The 20,196-nt window shown below is 42.9% G+C and overlaps 1 protein-coding gene across 1 annotated transcript; it reads right to left on the bottom strand.

Moving 5' to 3' along the window:
- Window positions 1–1,127: 1,127 nt before the first annotated feature.
- Window positions 1,128–5,442, bottom strand: IER3IP1 (immediate early response 3 interacting protein 1). The gene is made up of 3 exons (XM_054809788.1): window positions 5,269–5,442; window positions 3,501–3,602; window positions 1,128–2,589 (listed from the first exon to the last, which is right to left on the bottom strand). The coding sequence occupies exons 1-3, from the start codon at window positions 5,357–5,359 to the stop codon at window positions 2,534–2,536; spliced, it is 249 nt and encodes an 82-aa protein (XP_054665763.1). The 5' UTR covers window positions 5,360–5,442; the 3' UTR covers window positions 1,128–2,533.
- Window positions 5,443–20,196: the final 14,754 nt, after the last annotated feature.

Below are 20,196 nucleotides of genomic sequence, written 5' to 3'. Positions count from 1 at the left end.
CTGCGGAAGCATCTTCTGTTTACAAATCCTTACTGGAAATGAGCCAGTTACTCTACACTGGGAAGTCTTGGTCCTCATCCTGATCTGTAAAACATTCTGGTTATTGTCACTTCTGTGCCAGGTATGATAATACTCTTCATGGACGTGGTGACTACTGGATCATAGGCTACTTTGCATGCAGAGCTCTTTGCCAGGTGGAAACTTTTTTTTGCATATTCCCTGCTGCAGAACTCAAGCCCCTGCCAGGTTTAAGGTGCTTCACCTCGTTCTGTTTGCTGGCTGCCTTTTTGCCCTCTTCCCTGCTGATTACCTGGGAGACCTGATCTTCAGCTGCTGCCCCACTTTGAATCACGATTTTGCATCTGCCAGGTAAAACACGTCCCAGTTTTGCCTGAAATACAGGATTCCTAGTGCACAGATCCGCTGCTGTTTTTTACAGCATGCACGTAATTGGTTTTGATGTGATCTACCCACGTGCCGTAACCCATGCATTGAAACATCAGCCTTTCTGAAAGGACAGGAAGATGGGGGAAATTGCTTCTCACCTGTTTTTCAAGCCGTTGCTTGTAATATTTAGTACTGGCTTTTTAGTAAGAACTAGTGTTTCAATAGTCAATATATCCGAAAAGGAAACAATACTCCAGCTGTGCTTCAAATCATTCAAGTACTCCAATCCCCTGCATCAGCAATGGAAACATCTACCACTGCTTGTTTACAAAAATTTTACAAAACCACAAAAAGGCCTGCATACCTTCCATTTTTTATCCGTTCCACATGCATCCTGCCTGGTTTCTGTAAAAGACAGATATATGAAAATAACTGATCCAGACTGTGCCCTCATCACCTCTGAATTACAAAAAGATTATTATAAAGAAATACTTTATAGCAGATCTACCTACTTTAGAATTTAAAGGCTAGCATGATCCTGTTCTGCCTCAGGCCAATGTTACCATGGCTCATTAGGTTTGCTACATAAACCAAAATACAGCTTTATAGCAGAAGTGCCACAGGGATGAGGAAAAAAAAAGTATTTTGTGTAAGAACAGTAACTGGTGTCTGGAACAGGATGAAGCTGAGTTTTGAGATATTGCCACTGTACACAGATATAGAGCAAGTTATGAGAGTCCTTAACTTAGAAATTCAGAATTTATTTACAAGTTTTCACTAAAAAAAAAGGAAACAACATAAAACTCTCCTCCTGAATATACTCTACTCTGCAAAACACTGCAATTGAAGATCATTAAATTCATTTACACATTTTCCAGATTTATCTTTGTATACAACAGCATATGCTTTAGTCATCAAGACATCAGAAGAAGAGATGATAAACTAAGTTGTTTTAAAATAATGAAACTGCCACATTTCCTTTGGTCTTCCCTCTTTCAAAATAAGCTAAAACACTTCAGCAGAAGAGACATAAGAATTCTAAATTGGTACATGAGAATCAGCTTTCTTCAATTCAGACTCGATACATAACATCAGACCTAACCCAGCAGTCTTAATTGAGACAAGATCTGTACCAAAGCAATTAGCAATTGCAACAGAACTGCAAGATCATACCCATAGTTTCAATTTCAATAAGCTGTTAATTTAACAAAGGAAGATGGAGGGTGGGGGAACAAGCAGCAGTAATAGAAGAGGCTGCAAATTTGTTGGGTTTTAACAAAGAATTGCATTTGAAAAGGGCATGGTATTCCCCTCCCACATTACCCAAAAAGTTCAGAATACAAATGGTTCCCCACTTCCAACACACTAATCACCACACACAAGTTTAACACGCATTTAAAAAACTATAATAATCCTTGACAGAACAGTAACAAATGCTAATCATTAATGTCACCTGCTAGCCTAACTTAGCACAGTTGCCCAGCTTTAGGTACAGCTTTTTTTAGATTTTTGCATAGCAGTTGCACCTATTTTCAATTTACTTCACCATCAGCATGAAACATTCTCGATTTGAAAAGACAAACACCAAGAGAAAAATTCTGTTCTCAATCAAACCAGGACAATTCGATTTCCAACGTGAACTGAATTAGGACTTCACCCATCTAGTTTCGTTTCCCTTAATATCACAACTGTACTTCAATAATGTGTAACATGTTTGTAGAGCCTAATTCGTATTCTCTTAAATACTACTGTGGTAGTAATCAAAATAAAAAAACCAGTTTGTTTTTCTTAATTTAAAAATAACTTGGGAAGTGTACTGAAGGAAATTAATCCCTGAGTAACGAGACATTTAAAAACTGCATCCTACTGACAATCATTTAACACGTTACGACGCTATTAACAGGCAGCAACAGAACTTGTCATAGTCCGATATATTTGCAGCATTGTTGCATTGATCCCAGTATCTTGTTTAATGAAACTGCAAGTGAACATTAGGAAATAGGATAAATAGAAATAGTGTCTTTATTATTTTAAGTTGAATGTCAAATTGACAGCTAAACCGTGCTGGATCCCAGAAAACTCTAAGAGCAGTGATGGTTAGCAACTTGCTTCTTTGGATGTCCAAAAGATTTCACAACAGGTATCTTCAACCAAACAACAGGAGGAGAATGATAGTAATGGAGTTCACCGCTATTAATGGCACTGCAGAGAAAGAAGAAGAGTTAATTGTGAAAATTTTCTTTTCCACATCACAAAGTGACAGAACTTCACGTTATCTTGGAAGACTATCTTTTAAGGAGCAAAATCGATCAAAACTTAAAAAATACACTTAATTTTCCTATGCAAAAATCAGGATTAGCAGAAGGAGCCACGATCAAAGCCTAGGATACTAAAAATTAGCAGGAAGCAACAGCATAAAGTTTAAAACATGATGGGCCGTAGAAAAATATTTAACTCAAACAATCCTTTCTCCAAATGAAACTAAACCATCTCAGAGTCAGTTTCTACCCTGGGCTTTACTGTGATTTGGAAAAAATGTGTCAGTTTTTACTCTGTGGTGAGCAAGACAGGTACAATTTGTTAATTCCTGTGTATCATCACCTATAAAAGGAAGTTTTGGTGTGCTTTATAGTGAAAAACTATTAGTAACTTACAAATTAAAGTCTATTTTTTTTCCCCATCCTTTGAGGCACGTAAACCTGACTTACCTTTAAGAACCATAGGAATTACATTTCCCTCACCAGGTACTTCAGATAAAATTAAATTTAGCCAAGGTGAAGCTAATTGCACACTCCAATTGATCACCGAGCTTCCCACCCCCCAGCTCCCAAACTCCGAGGAAGCACAAGAGGCAGCAGCAGCACCACAAACCAGAGTCAGGGAATGTTTTACATGCTGTCAAACTTAGGGGACACGTGCTGCGCGCTGGGACCTGAACCCTCCTGCACAGAGCCCACATGTGAAGGAAGGAACCCGAAGGAAGGATAGATTGGAAATGACAAGCAGAAATAGCAGCTGTTTGGTAAAAGTCAAAATATTGATGTTACTACATTAGAGCACAGAAACAAAACTTTACAGACAATAATGTTTAAACAAAAGATCATGTACCTTACCTCTCATGACGGTTCGTACAGATCGAATAAGGTTCGTTAGCTGTGCTTTAATTCCTGGTTCCTCTCCAAATCCTCCAATCCCTTGATCGCTTCCCCAGCCAACTGTGTGACATAAAAACAGCCAGACATGTTAGAAAACAAACCCCAAAACCAGGCAACAAATGCTATCAGCAATATTATCACTAACATTCGAAAGCAAAACTACAAACCAATTCGCTTTCTTTCAAGATCAGATTTTAAAACAATATACTGAAAACTGAAACCTTTTAATGAACATGATAGTAACGACAGATCAATGTTTCCTTGCCTTTAAAAATTAAAATACACTACTATTCCATGCATGCCAGAGAAACAAATGAGTTTATTCGGGCTTCAGAAAAATACCCACCAAAATAAAAACAAACAAACTACGACTTATTCACAGTCCTTTACCAGAAGATAAAATAGCAAATAATTGGTGGGTAGGAAGTGATGCTTCAGCACTGAGAAATGAGCTGTGTGACAGAAAATGGTCAGCACCGATTCCAAATTGGGATGACAATTTTTGTAACTGCTATTAAAGAAAAAAATTACTTGGGAACTTTTCTGAGAGCAATAGAAGTGCTCAAGATTTACAAGGTCCTTCAAGGGAGAAACCCTTCCCTACCCACTGTGGGGTCCCATGGACTTTGGAGTCCTGCCGGTCACAGCCCTGATCCGTTTGGGGATGAGCAGGGAGCGGCGGTCAGTATTCACAACAACTTCCGAGTCATTTTTTCCCCTTCCTTGTCTCCCTTGCTCTGCGGGCACAGGGCTGGGGGCAGTAGGCGAGTCCTTTGCCTCACCAGCTTTACCAGCTGCTGCTTCCCACTCGGATGAGCCTGGAGTTATTCCCAAGTCTCCCGAGTCACCCGGGGCCAACAAGTGGCTTGACCCATCAGGAAAGCAGAAGAAAACCCCAAACCCAGACCGAGCAGGTCCCTCGCAGTGAATCCTACCAGACAACAGGAGAAAAGGATAATTATCTGCACTCCTGCCAAAAATCCTAGCTCAGCCTGACTTGGATTCTCCAGATCAGCGAACTGGGAAACCTTAAATCGTTGGCAATTTTCTTCTGGGGCTTAACAGATCTTTGTGTCAGTGGCTTTTCTGTGTTTTGTGGGGCTTTGTTTTCTTTTAAAGGACAAGGATGCCCAACCTTAGAGATCTTTCTCCAGTACCACTGAAATGTGAGCGTGAGTGTGCAAAGACTGAGAAGTGCTAATTCATCCAAAAAAAAAAAAACCCAACCCCACAACGAGATGAAGGAAACCATCTCACACCATCACAACATCCTGACGTGCACAAACAGAGACAAAACAGTAGGAAAGCACAGGGGAAAAAAAGAAAATTAGGAGGGGGCGGGGGGGGGGGGGAGAGACAAAGCACTATCAACCACACCGCCAGGAAATTCAACTTCAGGACGGAACCGCCCAGCGATCCCTCGCATGTTGATACTCCACACCGGCAAGGAAAGGCTGCGGGGGGATGCACCGGCAGCACCGGCTCCCACACAGCCCGGCGGGTCTGGATGGGCCTCCGCGACACCGGGCAGCCCTCCCGCACCCGCAGAGCCCTCTACGAGAGCCGGGCGGCCACGGCCGCGTACCGCCAGCCGGGCTACGGCCGGTTGCTCCCTTTAGGAGGCCCCGCCGGGCCGAAGCGTGGGGACGGAGGGGAAGGCGTCGCCGCGTCCGGGCCTGGCCCGCTTTTCCCGTTCCCCGCGTCCGGTCGGTCGCTAACGACTCACCGTGTCGGAGGAAGCGCTCCTCGTGCAGCACGGCGACGGCGTTGACGATGAGAAGCGCGGCCTGCAGCAGCGAGTACAACGTGAACGCCATGGCCCGCCGCCGCGATGCGCCGCCGGGCCGGGAGCCGGCGCCCGAGCGGGACGTGGCGGGGCGGGGGGCGGGGCTCGGGAAGGGGCGTGGCCAGGGGGCGTGGCCTCCAGGGAGGCGCGGAGCTGAGTGCCGGTCCCCTCCCCGGGGGCGGTCACGGCGACCCGTTGGTCTTGCACGGGGGTGGGATCACGCGTGACCGCGCACCCCACGGCACACGTGGCGCGTTTAACCCCGGGAAGCTCTGCTTGTTGCTTAGCGAGCGGCCTTTTGTTTCCGTCCGGGTTCCACGCAGGAGGAAGGTGCACCCTTACCTCTCCGCATGCAGAATTTTACTGTTGCATCTTCCAAATAGTGGGAGCTGGCAGGGAAACATCATCCCGGTGTGGGGCTGCAAGGTAGCCCTCATGGACATCACTTATGAATAACCTAATATTAGTAGGATCGGTCAAAAACATAAAAGATTTTATACGCGAAAATATGAGGGGTTATATTTAATTTTATGGACAATATCTGGGTTTTTTTCCCCTGTATCTTTTCTGTATATATTGGCTTACGTTTTTGTCCTAGCAGAAAATCAGGTCAGATCCTAATTGTTGTTTATCCAAAATGTAATGACTGTGGAAGTCAAGATTTGTAGCAGAATCCAAAATAAAACAATTATATTTTATATCGTATCAACCAGGGCCTCTGGGTACTTCTGCAGTCAAATAAGAAAAATAATAATAACTGGAGCTCAGGGATACTGTATAGTTATTGATGCATAAATACCCTTTTTTTTTCCCTTGCATCTTTCAGTCCGATTGGCTGAAGGGGGTGATTTGCATAATCACTCTGATTTTATTTCTCAGTAATCATACAATATGCAAACCCCTTATACTCCGGATGGTTGATAGCTTTTATTACTCAATCAGGGTACAACCATTTGCATAATCACTGAGCTTTGATGGTTATTAGACTCATTCACCATGATAGAAATTATAACTTTCCGCTTAATGTGGTGGACTGGAGAGACCCCACCTCAATTCCTTGCCCTGCCACAGACTTCTGATATGATCTGGGTAAATTATTCACAGCTTATCAATATTATATCTCCACGCTTCAGCTCTGGGTTAAGATCCACTCACCAGCAAGCACGAGATGATCCGAATCAAGCGTCAGGACTGTCCGCTCAATAGATGCTCAGTCTCCATGTGAATTAGCTGTAGAGAAACCTACACCTCAGCTTCTGTCTTGACTGCAGCTTTCCTTTCCAAAACACTTGCTTTCGTATAGTTGATGACGTAGTATTACACATCTGAACAATCATTACTGCTAAATTACATTATAATAGCTGGAACTGGAAGCAAGAGAAAGCACCCCGTCATCAGAGCCATAGCATATTTTGTTACTAACTGACCCCCAAAATTACTAATATTAAGTAAAGGAGAACAGAAGGGAGAACAAAAATCAAACCTATTCATCAGATTTTTGTCATCTCTTCAAAAATATTTGTCATTCCAGTTTCAAAAAGGATCATAGTTTCAATTCAGGGAAGCTAATAAAACATCTATGGCCCTTCCAGTGAAATCAATATTATTTAAGCATATGCTGAAGTATTTTGTTTTATGAAAGCTCAAAATATTTCCAAATGTTGGCTCTGATTCTGCAAATGCTTATCTGTATGATTGACTCCATGTATGTCAACAGTGAGGGGCACCACCCAGGTGTCCTGGCACGTGTGAACACACACTTGCAAGCTCAGGAATTCCAACATAACTTCTTTATTTCTTATCTAGATTTTTAAATTGGGCATAACGACAAACTTCCTAAAAACTATCAGTTTAACAGTTCAAAATAGAGCCATTTCTAGTTACCCAGAGGCCCCCAAAGTTTGCAAAAAGCTTTTTTTTAATAATTCAAACCATCTTTTTCCACATGTCTATAAGTAATAAAATAAGGCTGATCTTGATTTTTATCAAACTCCACACACAGAGAGAAAGTCAATATTGGGCTGAAAAGATTCCATCCCAAAGGTCATTACTATTTTTTAAGAAGTTGTGAGTTCTGGCATGTAATGGTCTCACAAATGGAACTGCCTTTTGTTCTCAGGCATAACTTAGGGCATTATGGCAGTAACTCTATAATTAAATACAGATAAATATGAGGGGGTCACTAACAGACATGTCTAATAACCACCACCATCAAGTAGCATTTCCTGGGCTACCTCCTTACGGTATCCAACCTATAAATAAATACTAACCTCAGTGCCTCAGTGCAAAGCTAATGTTTAGAATTATGGCACTGAAAAAAAAATATGAGGTTTTTAAAATAAGTATACAAGTTATGGCTTAGTATTTTTTCCCATAATTAAGATGTATTTCCAAAGAGCAGCTGCTATCAAGCTTACATAAACTTGACGTGATTTTCTCCTTTGTAAAATCCATCATGGCAACTTAACGACCACACGAATCTTATCGCTGAATCATCATGTTACATGGTTGAAGGGAAAACCAGACAAAGTTGCTTGCATTAGAAGGAAAGCATTTTTTTTTTTCTTCATTAAGGTGTTATGTTTCAGTGCAGTAAATTCCTGTGGTGTCATCTGCAGAGTGCAGTCGATCACCATAAAGGAGAGTTTTAAACCACCTCACAGATGTCAAAGGATTAAACTTCAGGCTGGTGAAGTATTGTGGAGACCTTGGTATTTTTTATTCTGTTTCTTGTTCAATATCATCAGTCAGAGCATAGCTCCTTGGGTCTGACTATCCTCTGCAGGTAACAAGGCTCAAGCTTGTTGCATACAAGTTTTCAGGATTATGTTAGTTTATTCCCGGTGAGCAAATACCAGGTCAAAGGAAATCATCTCATGACTTCAGTCCCTACACCCTTCGCCTCACTTGCCATCTCCTGACTTTATTTCCTGACATAGCTTTGACAATTTCTTCCTTTAGATATTTGTAACACCTCTTGAGCTGAAGATGAGCAAACTTTAAATATTTACTGTCAGAGTCCAGAAGGAAGCTTGTTACGTCATAGTTTTACCTTAACGGGGCTCTGAGCAGACAGCAAATCTCGATGCACAAACCTTTGCGCTGTGCGGAACAGGGTATCGAATCAAGGAGTCGAATCCTTACACCTGCCAACCACATACCAACCTCTACAACAAGTAACCCCATTAACTGAAAAGTTCTGTGTATGTGAAAAATGTAGGTTCTGTGGCTGGGTTAGGTGCTATCAATAAATCCCATAGCTACTTTTCACAGTTAAACGAAAGCGTTTGTCATCTATTAGTTGTCACATCTATTGCACTGCCGAACTGCTGCAAATGTTAACGGTGCATCCCACAGGCGTAATGCCTCTCCTGTAAGCGCAAACTGAATATTCAGCTGATTTAATGTCCCGTTGGTTGTTTTAACCACCAAAGCTGGGAATGTAAGAAGATTTTGTACATCTGAGAGAAGCAGCTATATACAGAAAAGATCTTTGCCTTGTCCGTGACTGTAAATGTGCTGAACGTATCACCTCTGTCCCTGCTTATTTGGAAAGTGAATAGCTGTCCCCTTCAAAAGCACGGCCTGCCAGCTTTCCTGAGAGTTGTACCTTGAAAGGATGTTAATATGGCTTCATACACAAAAGGAGATTGAAGAACAAAGGAAAAACAAATACAAAATTCTGAATTTACATCTAAGTTTATTGATGCCATTTCCTAAGTTTATTGTGCTTGGCTCCGTAACAGCCTTCGAATGTCATTTGTTGCCTAGTGCATGCACACACACATGCAGCTCTTGTTGCTATCAATAGTACAGTATTACATTATGATGTGTTAAATTGTACTACGATTATTGGCATCTTCACCCCAGTCACCATTTGTGTTGTGTTCGTGCTGGAATACACCAGTCCAGAACCAAAGCCCGTTGTGCTCGGTACCATATAGATATTTTCCAGTCCATGACAGTGGATATCAAAAGCAGGAACATGTGGGGCAGTGGGGCAGAAAACAAATAGACTTTGTCAGAGAATTGCAAGTCTCTGCTTAGCCCTGCCTTACTGCTGACAGACGGTGAGGATTTGCAGGCGTTGAGGCAGCAGCGGGTCTTAAGGAGGGATTTAGAGGAGGATGAGGAAACAGCTCCATGAATTTTGAAAGTGTGTGGGGGATTTTGTCTCTGTGCGGTGAGCAGCATGAAGAAAGAGCAGGGGTATTAAAGGGAGCAAAGAGAAGGAGTGCCTGAGGTGCTGTTACGGTGATGGACAGGCAGGAGCAGCTCACTAAATACAGGTGTGGAAAGAGGGAGACCAACATGGCACAGACTGTTACAGGCGAGGAGTTGGTGCTTGCCACCATGGATGTGCAAACGTGTTTCCATCAGCTCATGGAAAATTGTATCAATAGCAATATTTTGAATGGGAATATGGCTATTGTCAGAGGAGAAAAGGTCCTGCTGTAGCTGAGCCCCCGCCAGCTACATCCCCTCAGCTTCAGAATCAGGTCTGGTTTCCATCTCTAATAGAAAAGTTACTCAAACTGTCCTTTTGGGACAAATATGGAGGTCCTGTAATGGTGACTGAAGTCCGACCACCCTTGCAGCACAGCATATGGATTTTCACTCAGGTCTGTGCAATGCCTAATGCCTGCATGGATCTGTGCGGGCAGCCTCATCTCTCTGTGCCTGCCCTACGGCTGTTTTGATAAGCGTCATGCATTGGAGCTTACACGAGCGTGTGGGTATTGCAGCATGTCCTGCTGGGGCCAGTTACTCCATCAACAGCTTCTCCAGTGAAGGGCTGGCCCCATCTAAGCCTGGAAGAGAAGGAAATTCATAGGCTGCAACCTTCCTGTTCATATATTTGGTGGATCTCGGGTCTCCTGTTTGAAAACATGAGTCCTGAAAGTACTACTTCCACCAAGGTTAGCTAAAGCCATTAGCTAAGGCACAGTCACTGATGCCAACCACCCTTCCAACCTGTGGGCAACTGAAGTGCCTTAAGGATCCTGCAGATACTTTCAGTGTGCTGCAACCTGTGAGCACAAAGGAGGAACGGACCACGCCAGACCCCTTTTTGGAAGAATACCCATTGCTCAAAGGGCTTTTCTCCTGCTTCCTTTGACTTTCCATCCAGTTTTATGGAAAACATGCAGGAGGTAAGCCGAGAAAGTTGGTAAGATAAATGGAAAATGGTACAGCCCACAGCTCTTGCAGGGTTCCTAGCAGCAGTTAGCAAAGGGCATGAAGTTGGACGAGGCTGGCCATATCCAGGGAGCACAGCTATCACTCTCCGTGCCAGATCTCAGACTAACCCGTCCCCTCTAACTACCACCTGAGTGGGGAGGACAGCCAGGCTCGTTCCTTAGCAAGCTGGTGTCACACCACAGGCAGAGGTCATCAGTGCTGGGAAAGTTGCAGCACTCAGTTTAAAGATTAATAGAAAATATCTTCCTTCAGGCTGTAAAAGGGGACAGACAGAAAAAAAATCACGAACCTGGTGACTTCAGAGATTGCAATCTGTCCAATAACGTTAGCATAGCCACCGAGTTGTACAGCTAGTAGGAAACCATGTGCGAAAGGTTAGATCTCAGCATAATGTGTGGGATTCACATCTGAGTCAGAGGGATTGGGAAATCTTTGTTAAAATTACAAGAAGTCTCACCCTGCATTTTTTCCCATGACTCATCCCACAGAAAGAGATAATACAGAAAGATGTATGTCTCTACAGTAAATTTTTAACACAACACAGCACAGAGATAAGGTACACATATCTACACTTTTTCTCCACTTCCAGAAAAAAAATCCATTATCCTGCATTTTCTAATACTGGTGTGGTACAAGTTCACAGTCCAAAGCTACAGTGGAGAAAATGAAGCGGGGCATGTCAGTCCATCAGCTCACCAGCATACACCCCCAAGTCCTTCATCCACTTTTCTCTCCAAAGGCAAGCTGCAGGTAGAAGAAGCCGTGGGCCATCACTGCTCTGGTGATGAATTGGGGGGTGTTATCGAGGCAGCAAAGGAGAAGAACGGTAACTCAAAAATGGAAATTGTCTCTTCAGAGATGGCGAACTCTGGGGATACAGTTTCCTTGTCAGATATATAACTTATACACACCGGGCCAGCCAAATCCACTGTTGAAATCTTATCAGAGTGATTGTTTGTCACTGTAATATTTTCTACCACCACAGGTGTACAGAGATCTTTGGAGGAATAATTTGATGTGCAGCGCCTGGCACGACAGAAACAGCAAAAAAAATCATTAGATGTCAGATAAGCATGAAGAGCTGTTTGTACTTTGAACCCAATCCAATTAATAACAGGATATAACAAATGGCAGTACAGAACTGATAGCTGGAATAGAGCTGATTTTAATTAATTAAAAGGTGACCTTTTCCTTTCCCCCTAATCTTCTGCCCTTTAGCATAAAACACGTTCTATGACCCCATCACCTTCCTCCATTTGGCTAGCTGCATTCAAACTAAAGCTGAACAAACTTTTTAAGAGATTTTTCAAAACATATTGTTTACTTTCTCATTACAGAAATTAAAATCTCAAGGAATTTCCCTCTTCTTAGGATTTCAGGTTGTTCTTGAAAAAAAAAAAAAAAAGAAAATGTTGGCCGTAGTGAGAAATTAGGAGCTTGGGTCTCTTGATTTTCCTCAATAAAACTTCAATACATATAAACAGGTGTTTAATAAAATCTGGGGAGGTGGAGAAGAATTTGGTCCAGATATAAACCAAACCCAAATGTCATTGTCCTAAAGAGCAATGGAGTGGTGCAGGGTCTGGAGCACAAGTGTGATGAGGAGCGGCTGAGGGAACTGGGGGTGTTGAGCCTGGAGAAGAGGAGGCTGAGGGGAGACCTGATGGCTCTCTACAGCTACCTGAAAGGAGGGTGTAGCCAGGTGGGGGTCGGTCTCTTCTCCCAAGGAACAAGTGACAGGACTGATGGAGAAAGAGCCTGCATAAAGGAGGACCCCAAGACACACTAGGGCTTGGCAGGCTCTTCCCATGGGCTCCCTGATCACTCGGCTCCTGCAGGAATTCATTGCTGCACACATTCCCGTGGTGACCCTGGGTCCTCTCCTACTGCCCTAACACTCACCTCCAGAGAATGCTTATTGCTACACTGATGGCAACCAAGAGTAAGAGGCTTCCACTGAGAGACACCATGGTAATCTCATAAATAGACGGTGATGAACCTTGAAGAGAAGAGTATGGAAAACACAGGTGAGTCTTGCCAACAAATAGCTTTAAGAAATGCAGTCTTTTGTGAAATGACCCCAGGTTGTCACAGGCAGCAAATACTGGTGGAACTTTTGCAGCAAACCATGGATGGAGGGGGGTGACTACCTCTGAAGGGTATTCCTGGGAACTACTTTTTCTTCAAAAACCTCACAGCTCAGTTAATTAACTCATGCGTCCTTATCTACCAAAGTACAAAGCAAAGCTGCTTTGCAGGGCTGAAACTGAAACCCAGTCCTATGGATCTCAGGGTGGAAAAGTCTGCCCTGCGCTGTTAGGCCACAAAATTATTCCATATATTATCCACCTATTCACATAAAGCCATAGCAGGATCCTGAACCTTACCGCCTCTCTAGCCAGCACTTTACATCTGCTTCCACCCTTTTCAATATGCTTCCATCCTTTTGTGCTCTTGGATTTAATTGCAAACTTAAAGGACTGAAATTTGGCTTACATCCCCTATCTACCCCTGCCTCCCAGTCTCCCACTCCTCCCTTCTGCTTCGACAGCTCCTTTTATTTCCACCACCCTTTCCTCTCTAAAACCCCAGCAGAAATGGGTCTAACATGGCTAATTCCTTCATACCTTTTGAGCCCATTCAACACTCTTTATCTGCTAATCTTATGTACTTGATAACACTGCTATCGTCTGGCACCTCTCACAAACAAACACTGCAAAGTAGATTTAAAATGCTAACAAACAGGAAATAAAGCACCTTCTTCCTTGGAAACCATCGTGTTGTAGAAATCTTCTTCACCAGCACTGACGATCCTGAAAAAGCCAACAGACATTCAGATCACAGTTTAATCACAGAACCACAGAATCATTTTGGTTGGAAAAGACCTTTAAGATCATTGAGTCCAACCGTTAATCCAGCACTGCCAAGCCCACCACTATACCATGTCCCTAAGCACCACATCTACGTGTCTTTGGACACGCTCCAGCACCTCAACGTCTTGCTTGTAGTGATCAAAATGAACACATTCATTTTAGATCCATTTATGTTATCTTAGCATTTCACCATCTCTAATGTGCATTACCTTTACAACTTCCTTGTGAGATAGATTCTGCTATCACCGGTTTGAAGACTAGTAATCAAAGCAAGATGGAATAGATCCAAAAAGCAGAATTTAATCTGATATCAATAACCTTAATGTTTCTCTTAAAGCAATAGGCATCCCCAGGTGCCTTGAGTTTGACTTCCTGTATGTCTAAGGCATCTAATCTTGGCATGGACAGGGACGCTGGCATCACACTCTAGCACATCTAGCACACACTTCTATCTAATCCAGCCAATTTGCCCCAGGACACAGAGGAAGATGTTAGCATAAAAGGTAACTGAGCCCAAGTTTCTTGAGCGGAGATTATACCTTTTCTTTTACTGCCTTCAGAAGTGGAGTGCTTAACTCCTCCAAAAAAATCTCAGCCATCACATAAGAAAGTAACTAGGAATGATCAACAACTAGATGGAAAGATAACAGGGGCCCAAAATACAAATTCTTGCTTTGTGGGAAATAGCAACATTACCACAGCAATACTGTTTGTTACCAAAACCCTCATCCAAGCACCAAGTTTCTCAAAATAGTGAGTGAAACTTTCTTCACAGCAAGCATGTGAGGTGAGGTGGATCACTAACCTACTGTCGAGAGGGGGAAACTGAGGCTAACAATTTGTCTTACATCAGTCAGAGAGTCTGTGGCATGGCTGAGAACTTCAAGCAGATGTCTACCTCTTGGTTTTATGAACTTCACTGTGAATACTCTCTTGTAGAAGCTTAAAGCTATGACACTTATTAGTGGAAAGTGGAATGGATAAAAAGCAAGTACTATAGGAAATCTTGCTCAAGTCAGATTCAGGTGTCACCTCATACTAATACTGCCATGCAAACACATAGACACACATACTTCCAACTTGCATGTGTGAAAAGCAGATTTCCAAACATTATTTTGTCCTATTCTATCTCCTTTTCCATAATAGAAATGAAATGTGGAATCACAGGATGTATCGTGATGACATCCAGTTAATAAACACAAGAATAAATTGTCTGCCAGTATGTTCTCAGGTATCAAAGTCTTAGATGTTGCACTTTAAATTCTACTCTCTTTGCATCAATAAGCTTAACTTAAAATGGAATTATTGTGAAAAATCTGTGTAGCCACAGGTTGCATGAGAAAAAAGCAAGTGACTGAAGAAAATACAACCCTATAGGAAAAAAGCCAAGCCAAACCCATACTCACATTTATACAAAGAATGATACCAGTTCTGAAATGCTGCTCAGACTGAAATATTGTATATGACACAGAATTGTAGAATCATGGAATGATTTGGGTTGGAAGGGCCCTCTAAAGCCCATCCAGTCCAACCCCCTGCCATGGGCCAGGACATCTTCAACCAGATCAGGTTGCTCAGAGCCCCGTCCAACCTGGCCTTGAATGTTTCCAGGGATGGGGCATCTACCACCTCTCTGGGCAACTTGTGCCAGTGTTTTGCCACCCTCAGCATAAAAAATTTCATCCTTCTATCATCTAGTCTGAATCTACAAAGGCCAGGTTGGATGGGGCTTTGGGCAACCTGGGCTAGCGGAGGGTGTCCCTGCCCATGGCAGGGGAGGGTTGGACTAGATGATATTTGAAGTCCCTTCCAACCCAAACCATTTTATGATTCTATGATACTATCTGTTAGTTTAAAACCATTACCCCTTGTCCTATCACTACAACCATTACCCCTCCTATCAACATGAATCAGAGGGATCTGCAACAACTCCTACTTGTATAAAGTTTGGACAGTAAAATCAGGCAGCATAATTCTGTAGCTAAGTAGACTGTCCAGGCTTTGTCTCTTATCCCTTAGTGCACATGTCTGTGAATAAACTGAAACGTTGGCCCAGAAGCTGTTTCAGGATCTCATGTGAAACTTCCCCTGGTGCAAGGAAAGCTGGGCTGAGTGTTACTGAAAATGGAAGATCACTTGCTTACTACAGAGTCCTCCAGCCCCCCATGATACAATCTCTTTTTGTCACATCAGTAAGACGTCCTAAGGAGCACCTCAGTCTTGCCCTTCAGCTTGAAAAAAAAGTTAAGCAAATAACACATGGCAATTTAAATCTAGAGCAGAATAAAATGACAAATTTCTGCATTACCTTGTGACTGCTGGAGATCCTTCCATCAGCATCACACTGCTAAGACCTTGCATGAGAGTAATGTTGGTCTGAAGGGTTTCAGACTAATTGCTCACTTCATTTGCCTGTGTTGACTGCTTGCTTCTCTCTGTGTTTTTTATCAGGGCAGAATAATCTCTTCCGTTTATAGCCAATCAATAAAGTGTGGAGGTGGATCAAAGGGAGGCTTTACTCACCATACTTTTGTTAAGCAATTCCTTTCATGATCTTTCTGGTGGAACAGGAAACACAGCTGGACTCCACCTAGAAGCCTGACAGGGCTTCCGTTAGGCACTGGACCCCTTCTGGCATGCTACGATTGCATGAAGTCCTCCAGCAAAACTAAACTGCCTCTGTAGTTTGCATTCAGGACTCACTGCAGAAACATGCCATGTCCCAAAACGGGTGCCTGTGGGTCTCCTCCAGCTGGGTGGAGGGTGCAGGCAGCCCCGTGGTTTGGGTGCTCTCCAGGCAAGGGAACTTCACCAACTGAGATGGCTCCTGGCCAAGGGGCGACTACAAGACCATGGTAAGTTTGAGCCCCATCCTTGCTTTTTGGGTGTTACGCAGACTGACCTGACTCTTCACACTGAAGGGAACGAGGTAGGAATTTAAGGAGCTGTTGAGCTGTTAATGGGTCATGGCCAGTTTAGAGTTGGGTTTCAAATGTGCTTCATTTTTGTGTTCCTTGCAGCCTGGCTTAGCTGTTCTTCACTGCACCATGGGCAGGAGGATATCATCAATCTTGTTCTGCAGCACCCACCTCTTCCCATGCCTCTGTTAGGGAAGTCACATCTCCGCAGGTCTGGACCTTGTTTTGCTCTGCAAAAGCCCCTAGTCCTTACTGCCAGACTGGAGCTTAGCTGGCAACCACGCTGAATTATCTTGTGAAAAAATGTGATTACCTGTGCTTTGTGATCAGAGAAGGAGTGGTGCTCTAGGGTGGAGACTCATTTTTCGTTAATACATTCACACGGAATACATTAATACACTTCAGATTGGCAGGTATTTCAAAACTAACAAGAGAGACTGACGCATTTTTCTGCTGTGCCTAGATAAATAGCTGCAAAGCAATTTCATCTCCTCTTGCCTCACTGCTAGTATCAAACAGTACCAAAGCACCTCTCCACATCCCCTGGAGATTGTTTGGCAGAGTTTCAGATGTCCACAGTCCAAATCATCGAGCAGGTGTAGACATTGACCACGGTTGTGAATTTTCCTCTACGGCGTACGAAAACAGTGAATGAACTACATTAAACAGATTTTACAGAGAGGTGAGCAGCGGAGAGCAGGCCTGCAGCTGTGTGCAGGTATGTTCTTGGTTAAGCCACACATCAATTACCCATTCTGTACCATCCACTGAGGAGGACACTCGTTATGTACTTACTTTCTCTCCCTTCTCCGGGGCCTCACTGGCCTTCTATTTGACTCTGAGCCAGAGCAAGCATGCTGTTAAAAATGGTTTCCATGTTGTATATGCCACAAAAGATTTCCTGAGAAGGGAGGACTTTATATTCAGGTAGATGCCAGTGCTTTTCCTCTTTAACAAAGAAACAGAAAGCTCAAAGCCAAACCTAAATTGCTTTGTAACCCACCTGTGATTCTGAATCTGATCCAAAGCTCACCAAAGTCAATGGGAGTCTCTTTACTGACTTCTCTGGCACTCAAGCTATGCCCCGTGGGGACAAGATGCTGAATACATGGTGGACCTCATTCTTGCAAGCCACTGAACACCTCCTGAATGGTACCTAAAGCCCTCCGTCATGCCCAGTGTGAAGCCACAATGGAAGTGTCTCAGACACGTTCTCCATAAACTTTCATTGAACTTTCAGAAACATTAAGGAAAAATCAATGGGATGCTTTGAATATTCCTGAAAGGGATCTATAATATCTTAATATTTTTTTTTTTTTTATCCCAGTATCCGCTTGATTCCAAACTCAGTTTTGTGGAGAAGCTTGAGATCACAGAGCGGGGACCTGCAGTGGAGGAGGTAGCTCTTTCCTGCAGGAACATCTTATCTCATGTGGATTGGGTGCAGTCCACCACTGTAAACTGCCAGCACAGATAAAACAAACCCCGTGAGACCAGGGCAACCAGCCAAGTGCGGACATGGCCGCAGAGACACACGCCACAGGGCGCAAGGATCTGAGCCATAGTGCAGGGCCTGAGCTTCTTAGTACGGCTGTAGGTTATTTACCTGCTCTGGGATTTATGAGTGAATACTTGGCTGGTAGTTTGCAGATGAAACATTTCATATCCATGTATGTATCAAGGATAATCTTACTATAGTGAAAAAAAGCCTTCTCAAAAATGTACTGAATAATCCAAGCCAGTTGAGTAAAATTGTGCCAAAATACATTTAGAATCATAGAATGGTTTGGGCTGGAATGGACCTTAAAGATCATCTAGTTCCAACTCCCTGCCATGCTCATCTGAGCATAAACTCCACAGAGGAAAGAAAAGCTACAGGAGAGGACAGGAAAATAGTGAGGTGTCCTACAGGAGTTCTCCCAACAGTTTTGCTTAGCAGAGTGATTCTGCTCTGAAAGCCAGTGGGGTAAAAGATCTAAGAGGGTCAGAGCAAATGCTAGGCTTTGTTTTTGTTAATTCCTTGTTGATGTAACTTAAAAAAAATACAAGGTTGCTGAGAAGGTGCTATTTTTTGTACACTGCAAAATTTGTACAAAGCTTTTGGCAGAACTGCCTTGAAGTTTTACATAAAAATTATGGAAAAGGAAGAATGAATGTTGCAGAAATCTGAACTTTAAACCCTCACAGAAGACAAAAGACACAATCACAGTCAAGAGTTGATCAGTAGTACAAAAAACACACAGAGATTTTATTTACTATTAATTAGCAGGGCCTTATCTTGCTCGCTATACCCAGTTCAGACAAGACTTCAAAATCTTCACTGTAACGCCTTTAATTGGCCTATTCATGTGGAGATAACTTATTTATAATAATCAAAGTATTGGTCAGTATGATTGATCTCAAGAGCAATAAACGCTCAGATACACTGTCTGCTTCAAATAACTTGTTCATGATTCACTGGATTTCACTTGCCATTTCAGAACAAGGTCAACAAAAGGTAAAAAAGGTCTTTGAGGGAGATGGTTTGAAGGCACCTAAAGTATGGTCCTGATAGAAGATCTGTCCCCATGCTCTTGAGTAAGGGAAAGCACGTACCTTCATGCTTTTGCTGGGTGTACTTCTTCACCAACATAAATAACTGTGCTGGAGTATCTCAGAAGTCCTAAGTCCTGGAGAAGCACCACCACATCTGAAGGACAGAGCTCAAAGTGCTTTGGAGATGTTGTGGGCACTACAGGGAAACCCAACTCTGCGGAAAAAAAAAGGACTGTAAATCGCTAATGAGCTTTCCGTATCTATTTATCATTCATTCAGGTACTCAGGAAAATTCAAATCACAGCTCAGTGTGTAGCCTGTGCTGTGGGTTTCACCATTCTCAGGGGCTTTTGATGAAAGAAAGGCTAAAACTAAGATCTGTAATCCAGCTATCACCTTTTGCCTCTCTTGTGGTAGTAGTACTGTAGAAGTAATATTTGGTAAACTACGCAGGTTTTTTAAAGGCGTTGACAAGCTGCACATCATGTGTAAGACAAGCTGAATGTTTCTTTTCCATTATTGATTTTATATTAAAGACAGCAACAATATGGGCTATCCCACACCAGTGAATTAACCGTGGCTGGGACCATTCCCACGCAGCACCAAAGAGCTGCACCCACACCATGAAACCCTTACCTTTCAGCTCAGGGTGGTCACATCCGAACTGATGTCGGGGAAGGCTCCACATCCAGGTTGACTCACCATCCGTGCTGGGAACTGCTCCCATCAGTGGGACACCAGTGGGCTCAAACACAACCCCGCTGGGGCCACTGCAATGATTTAACTATATAGGTGAGTTCAAGTACAGGGAACGTTAGTATAGACACAGCCTTAGGGTATGTATACTGCATATACAACCATATCAACTACTGGGTAAATCTTCTTGTATCCTTTTTTGTTCTTTTCTTTGTGATGCCAGCTGGTGGAAATGTTGAGGGTTGAGTCTGTGAAACACAAGTGTTTAATGGGATCCTCATTACTTTAATGTGTACAGACTTTGGCACAAGAGGAAAGCAAACAAAAAGCAAACGGTGATAAGAAGTTTCCTTGGATGTTTACCAAAGTAGATTTGTTTAGGCGGTGGCTGCTCTGTGTTTGTTTTCTAGGATCATGTTCAAGAGCTTTATCATCCCGTGAAGGATGATTTTTTAATTCAAAACACTTAGTTCACACTTAATTCTGAGACATATGTTCCATCTTAACATGGAATCTGTAGATCAGTTTGGAACATAGTAGCTGCATATCCATTCATTTGTGCGAACTATGCATTTAATAGTTTCACAACTTCCACAACATATGGACGCACTATTTATTTGCTAACTCACTTGGGAACATGATGG

The sequence above is a fragment of the Grus americana genome, chromosome Z, assembly GCF_028858705.1.
Source record: "Grus americana isolate bGruAme1 chromosome Z, bGruAme1.mat, whole genome shotgun sequence".
Lineage (NCBI taxonomy): Eukaryota > Metazoa > Chordata > Aves > Gruiformes > Gruidae > Grus > Grus americana.
The sequence above is the reverse complement of the archived record's forward strand: the minus strand, read 5'-3'. Positions and strand labels throughout refer to the sequence as shown.